This window comes from Neltuma alba, unplaced genomic scaffold, assembly GCF_004799145.2.
Source record: "Neltuma alba isolate B1F8T4 unplaced genomic scaffold, ASM479914v2 tig00012259_pilon, whole genome shotgun sequence".
In the NCBI taxonomy this organism is placed as follows: Eukaryota; Viridiplantae; Streptophyta; class Magnoliopsida; order Fabales; family Fabaceae; genus Neltuma; species Neltuma alba.
In genome coordinates this window covers 55,250-62,243 of record NW_021636785.1, presented here as the reverse complement: position 1 = coordinate 62,243, position 6,994 = coordinate 55,250, and the positions used below count along the sequence as shown (strand labels likewise).

Here is a 6,994-nt window from a genome sequence, read left to right as displayed (position 1 = left end):
TGAGTGGAAAGAGGAGGAGGTGGGTTGCATGCTTTATAAGGTCCGGTCAAAGAAAATTGCCCTTAGGTTTGAAGATAATTACGAGATCACGCATGTTGGCCATGTCGTTGTTAAGCCCATGTGATGTCGGGAGAGAGAGGCTGAGATCATGTGGGCTTAGCCCACTAACTTGGCATTCAACAGCTTTAATATTTTCCCAAATATATATATTTAATTATAATTTTAATATATGTTTGTGTGTGTGTGTGTGTGTTTGTGATTACAAAATTAAAATGAATTGGCATTCTAGGGTAACACTGTGGGTCCCGATCTGTGCCCAGTTCTTTGAATAGGGGATTAACCAGTCAAAATGGTTAAAGTGTAAAATTGTTATTGTAACTTCTTTGCTCAAAAAATTGTAGCTTGTCATTTTTGTAAGTTTGTTTTTTGATTGAAAATAAAACTTCAAATTGAAGAATATGAATTTAGACTAACAAAAATTAGATTGTGTTCAGTGTGCAGGAGCTAATTACAATATTTATATATGAATTTTCAGATTAAAATGTGATAAACATTATTTGAGTGTTTAGATTTTTTTTTATATCAAATTTAGAAGTTGAAAAAAATAAAACTTTTTGTGTCCAAATTACAGGGAAACCCATCATGGAAGAGTTCAGGGGTGGTGGTCCTGAACGGTCAGATCTTGTAATCGAGTTCTCATCCCACAGTATGAGACAAAATTATTGTGAAATTTGTGGATTCTACATTTTTTGCCCTTCACTCCAAAAAAGGAAAAATCACACTTATTATTTCCGGGTTATGTATTATTGGAATTTAAATTAATCTATTTTTAATGTCGTGTCAGTGAATACAAGCAAAGCTTAGTATCAATCGCCATCAATATAAAATGCAAATTCATTAAAATGAAATTCTTTTAAATTATGAATAATATAAGAGATAACAATAATAGGTTCTGGGAATGATCTTCCTCCAGGTGTTAGTATGAGAATTGATTTTGAGAGCATCAATTTTATTTTATGTTACGAATTTTGTTGGGAAGTTAGAGACAAGTCCATTTAGAACCAGGACAATTAAACAAGCCCACCGTATACATGTGCTTTTAATTAATTTTTGGCCAAAAATGCTTTTTAATTAATTAATCACTAATTAATTAATCTAGCTGCATTAAACTCATGTGACTGGAAAATATATTTGTCTTTGAACTGCTTTAGATCCACACCACAATCTCCGAACATAACTCTGTCCCGAATCCTCCAATTCGATCCATTTGCCTACAAAGTCAGTTTATTATATGTATATTTGGAGTTATTAAGTAGAAAAATTTACTCAGACATTAGAATTTTAAGTTACAAGTTTTAAAATTATAATTAAAAAATTTAATTTTTTTGTTAGATATAAGTATCCTTTTATTGAAACAATTTTATTCAAAAATAATTTATATTTTACATATCAATGAGCAATCACGGCCACAAAAAATGTAATTTATTTAAAATAAAAAAGCAACAAAAAGAGAGGGCACGCCAATCATCATGATGAGAATTTTGTGGGGGGGACATCTATTAATCATCATTATTAGAAAACAGGAAACTTAAGACTGAGAAATAATCAAAAGAAATTGATTAGCGCCGCTTAACTTTAATAAGGCCATCAACTAACACACCAATAATTTTGCAGTCTTGGATTCTTTTTTAAGACTCTCATTTGACTCTAAAATATGGTGTATTATTTATTATTTGGTAATAAATAAATATTTGGAAGATAAGAGAGATTCCGTGATAACAAACTGAACTGAGGTCAAATTAATGTTTGTTTAAGAATCACGTAAATGAAAAATTAAGGAGGAAAGAGACAAACAACAAATGACAAAATCAACTGCACTTTGTTTTGTAATGTCTGATTATCTTAATCCCACGATTTGCTTGTCTCCCCAAGGATCTTTTTAACTCAGTAATCTTGATCACCACTATATTTAACATTTTCGAGGATCTCGGAATATATGATGGGGCCCAACATAAAAACCTGAAAAAAATTTATTTAAAAAAAAAAAGTATCGCTGTGCTTAATGCATACTTTCATTGAGCTCCGTTTGACTTTGCATTAAGTTTTTTCTTCCAGGTTTTTAACAGAGTTTAAATGTCAGAAAAATTTCCGGCAAAAAAATACTCCCTCCGTTCCTTATTATAAGAGACATTTGATGTTTATGACATGTTCCCATATATAAGAGACACTTAAAAGTTGTCTCTATTTTATCCCTATTTATTTTGTCTCCAACTTATACTCTCTCTCCCTCCCACTTCTCTTTCTTTTAATAATTTAATTGTTCTCTCTTATACACTCTCTCCTTATTAATGGGGGCATTGTTGGAAAAAACATTATACTTTTTACATATTAATTGTCCTCAACTAATTGTAACTGTTTTTTTTATCAACATAATTTGGTTATTTGTCTCTTATAATAAGGAAAGGAGAGAGTATATGAGAAAAATTGTCACTGGCGGAAAAAAAGTGAGAAGCATTATCAAATTTTTTTAATAATTTCTAAAAATATCAACCTCCACATCCTCTCCCAACTGTTTATTTTCAGTATGTTATACTCCATAACTTTTCTAGTGAATAATTTTGAGTTTTTATCATATTTAACGCCCATAATTTCAAAAACTACACATTGTATAGCTGTGCACTTGTGTTGATTAATCTTGTTATAGATTTCGCTCCAAGTCTGGAGCAGATCGCGCGTCTATAAATAAAAATAATATGTCACATTTTTACACACCTAAATGTGTAAGAATCACTTCCTTTTCTCTCCAATTTTCTATTGTCTTCTTCTTCTCTATTTTTCTATTGCTCTTTTGTCTTATTTATTCATCTTAATTTCTTATATGTATGTTTTTTTTTCCATAACAACATGGCTTCTGAGTATGAAATTTTAAAGGGCAAATTTTTACAGCTTCCAGAAGTCAAACTTTAAAAAGGAAGGAACTCAGAAATTTATGATACATATATATATAATTAAAAACATTAATAACTTCAATAAATCGTATTATTTAATTTTCCTGCCAACAATAAATCATATTATTAATAAACTATATGTAATACCATACATTTTTCAAATCCATACAATACACACTAGTTCCTTTGAAAAACAAAAGAAATACATCTTGGTACAGCTTCGGGCTTCATGCCCTTATGAGCAATATCCCCTCAAACAACAAAATTAAATGCTTTTCGAGAGGACCACAAGGAATTCCGAAAGCCAATTAACCCAATCGTCACTATTCCACTTAAGCGACTGATATTTCAATTTTTTTCCCTCTCCAAATACAGTTTTTATTTTCTACTCAATAAAAGAAAACGCAAGATTTAAGATGTTGAACTTTAATAAAAGGATAACCTAAAGCACGAAGAATCTATTTTTATTTATTGTCGTTTATTAATAAAAAAATTAGAATATAAATCATCCAACTCAACTGATCAATTTCCTCCCCATTAAGATTAATCAAGGATCCTATCAAATGATCTTATGACCAAAAAATGGGAGGCAGGACAAGTGGACGACAGGAAGCACTTGGCAACATAAGCTTGTGCCTCAAAATAAACAAAGGCTGATTATTATACCATGTTCAAGCATGTTCACAGAATTTTCTTTCTATGGTTCACTACTTCACTCGACTCAAATGCTGTACCATAATTCAAAGCTTGATCCCTAAACCCTGGGGAAGAAGAAGAAGAATGGACAACTCCTTGTCACGAATTATTTCTATATTCTATTCCATCATGGACAGTCACAGGGATCTCATTTGTTTTCAATGATGAGACTTCGATTCAGCTTTCCTTTGAGACTTAGCTTTCGCCTGAAATTTGAAACGAGAATTTTATAAGGAAAAAGGAAAATCAAACATCTTGCCTTTTTTTTTTTTGGGCGAAAAAGGTCAAATATCTATGACAGCACCCAGGTAAGCCAACAAAAGTTCAACCAAGCATAAAATTACTAAGAGATAAGGGTAAAGGCATCCTCATCTAAGCAAGAGGCAAAACCCTACCTGATTTGGAAAGCGAGGGAGAAAACTGAACAAGTGAACAGTATGGAGCTTGGAGAACAGAGGGCAGAGGGCCATTTAACAATTGTATCAAGATCATCATCATCCATGGGTTCATTAACACAATGAACAGTCAAGAAACACTTAATTCTAAGAGATTAAGTTGTTATAAAAGAAACCCAATAATAACGTAAATGACTTTAGGGCCTCAAGTGTAGAAAGAACACCAGTACTCCGTACACATCCATACTAAGCACTGGAAGGTCTGGCACCATGTACTATAAAAAAAAAAAAGGATACAAGTGTTCAGATTAATCTCTTTAACATGAAATAAGCAGCGAAGGGCTATTGTTCAATCTGAGTGCAGATCAGCTTGAATATGGCATCAAACTCGAACTGGAAGTTAAAATTTCGACTCGTCAAACCAAGAGCCTGAATTCTGTGGCTAAAAATCTATCCACACTATCCACACTATGAATCATTATTATATAGAAAAAACTATCGGGCAGTTTCCTCAAGATATCTAATTTATTAAATAGCAATACATCAAGGTACAGACTACAGAGAGTGCTAAATGCAGCTGATAACTAGATAGCCAGCAATCACATTGGAGTACTAGATTATCCACATTGAGCCCCCTTAGTTATTACACGCATGTATGTCATGAGCATGTAAATACGAAGAAAATTTGCAGTTCAGGTCAAATTTTTATTTTTAACTCCATTATGAAAAATAAGATACATGAATTCGAGAGTAAGTGCAAATATGGGGAAAAAAATGGGACTTTGATCGTAAAAGCTAAACGCATTGTGAAGATCAAAACGGAATACAGAGTTCACAAAGAAAGGAAATGAAAGAATGTGAAAAGAATACCTTGAGGATCTTCAGCTTGATGCTTCCATAAACGAGGCCAAAGGAGAAAGCAGAAGCTCGAGCGACCTGCCAAAGTATCAAATTTGTTACACATCTTTGACTCTCACTTTCTACTTTTTTTTTTTTTTGGGGAGCAGCAAACAGAAGAAAGGACATTCTGACAACGTACCAAAGCGAGGGTACTGGTTCCAGAATAAGGTCCGGGAGGCGGCGCCATTGGATGCTTGTTGCTGTACAAAGCTTGTGAGAAACACACGAAGGAGGCAACGACGAACAACGAATCTTGCTCAATTCCCCGATGTCAAACCCTAGAGGATCGGAGAGGAACGGCGATCTCCCAGTGAGACTGAGTCGTGCCGCAGTGCCCAGACAAATACGACGTCGTTTTCTATTTGCTCTATTTTTCCTAAAACCAATTGCCCGTTAGCAGGGAATGTAATGTAATAATGATTACGTAAATTTGTTTGGTACAATATTAGGAATGGGGTAACGAAATATATTTTTTATATTTACTTAATTACGATAAAATTAAAAAGTCAAAAATATCTTTGTAAAAAAAAAAAAAAAAAAAAGCTCCCTCCTGCATCTTGTATTTCTTTCTCATCGCAAATCCACAGACCAGAAATCATGACAAAAAAGTAACAATGAAAAAAATTCTTACAAATAGAAGAAACGAGGAGTAAGGAAGTGACTGGTCAAGAATGGATTTGATGACAAATAGATCTCTAAGTTGAATGATTTTTTAGGCCATTTGTTCTTGGGGTTAAAATTATGTGGGTGTGCATAGAAGTTACGCCTAGAAGGAAAATAAGGAAAATAACAACGAGATCTAAGTTTCGACTTGTCCCTTGTATTCAAAACAAAAAATGATGATGAGGGGTGGAAAGTAGGAGAATGAGGTTGGGATGGGGTTCCATGGGGGCTGCGGTGCCGTCAAGGCCATGGATGGGGAATTAGCAGTGTTGATGAAGGAGAAGGGTCCAAGTATTGTCTAATTTTTTTTAAGGGTAATAATGTATTTTTCTCCTCCTGTAATCCCTATTCATAGAGTCTTTCTATGTAATTCGGATGCAGGTTTTTAAGGGAATCAGGATACCAAGATGTAATCTTCTTTACATTATAAAGCCTAACCAAACAATTGAATTAAACTTTTGTATCAAGATCACATGTAATCCTCTTTCCTATAATCCAACCAAATGAGCCATAAATATAAGAGGGTTCCTATTTGTTACTCATCACCTGATGAGCAATCTGGGCTGTCTAGATCTAATTTAGACAATCCAGATTTAATATTTTTAAATAATTATTTTAAAACAGAAAAAAAATATTTTTAAAGAATGATAATTAAAAGATTATCTTTATTTTTTATCCTATATCTATTAAAATTATTATTTTAAAAAATTAAGATTAAAATTAAAATTAAATTTGAACAGTTCAAATCCGATGAGCATTGGGTGCCAATGCTTATCAAAACTGATGAGTACCCAATACAAATCCTTCAAACCTAAGAGCTCGTTGAAAGTAGCGGAATCATATTAAAAAGTATAGGCGAATTTATCACTTATTTTTTAATGTAAAAATCAATTAATTAATTTGAATAATTTTTAAAAATTACTTGAATTAGTGATTTATAATAAATAGGTGTTGTTTTCATTAAAATATCTTTACTAATCATATATATTATTAGAATTATCATATCATGAAATATTTAACATGTGAAACTATTATAATGACTGTTTTTTTTTTTAAAAAAAAGGATACATATAAGAGGTAAAGTGAGTGAAGGTCTTAAATTAGATTTGTATTGGGTACTCGTCAGTTTTGATAAGCAACCAATGCTCAATTGCTCATCGGACCTGGGTTTGAATTGATGCAACAAGAGAAGTGTTTGTTTGGCTTGGCGGTTTGAAGCCTCAGACTAGCTTTTTTTCCTTTGACTTTACCATTTGCGACAAAAATGAGTGAAAGAAGTTTTGTTTTTGATATGCATTCTTGAAAAAATTTTAAAAAAAGACATTAAAAGTTAAAAAATTATATATAGGGACCGTTCATAAAATTGTTATCCTGCTTATTAATTGCTATTAA

General features: G+C 32.3%; 1 protein-coding gene across 1 annotated transcript; it reads right to left on the bottom strand.

Annotated features, from left to right (window-relative positions):
* Positions 1 to 3,373: 3,373 nt before the first annotated feature.
* LOC114725666 (uncharacterized) lies at positions 3,374 to 5,288 on the bottom strand. The gene is made up of 3 exons (XM_028912198.1): positions 5,079 to 5,288; positions 4,910 to 4,975; positions 3,374 to 3,850 (listed from the first exon to the last, which is right to left on the bottom strand). The coding sequence occupies exons 1-3, from the start codon at positions 5,124 to 5,126 to the stop codon at positions 3,803 to 3,805; spliced, it is 162 nt and encodes a 53-aa protein (XP_028768031.1). The 5' UTR covers positions 5,127 to 5,288; the 3' UTR covers positions 3,374 to 3,802.
* Between the last annotated feature and the right edge of the window lie 1,706 nt (positions 5,289 to 6,994).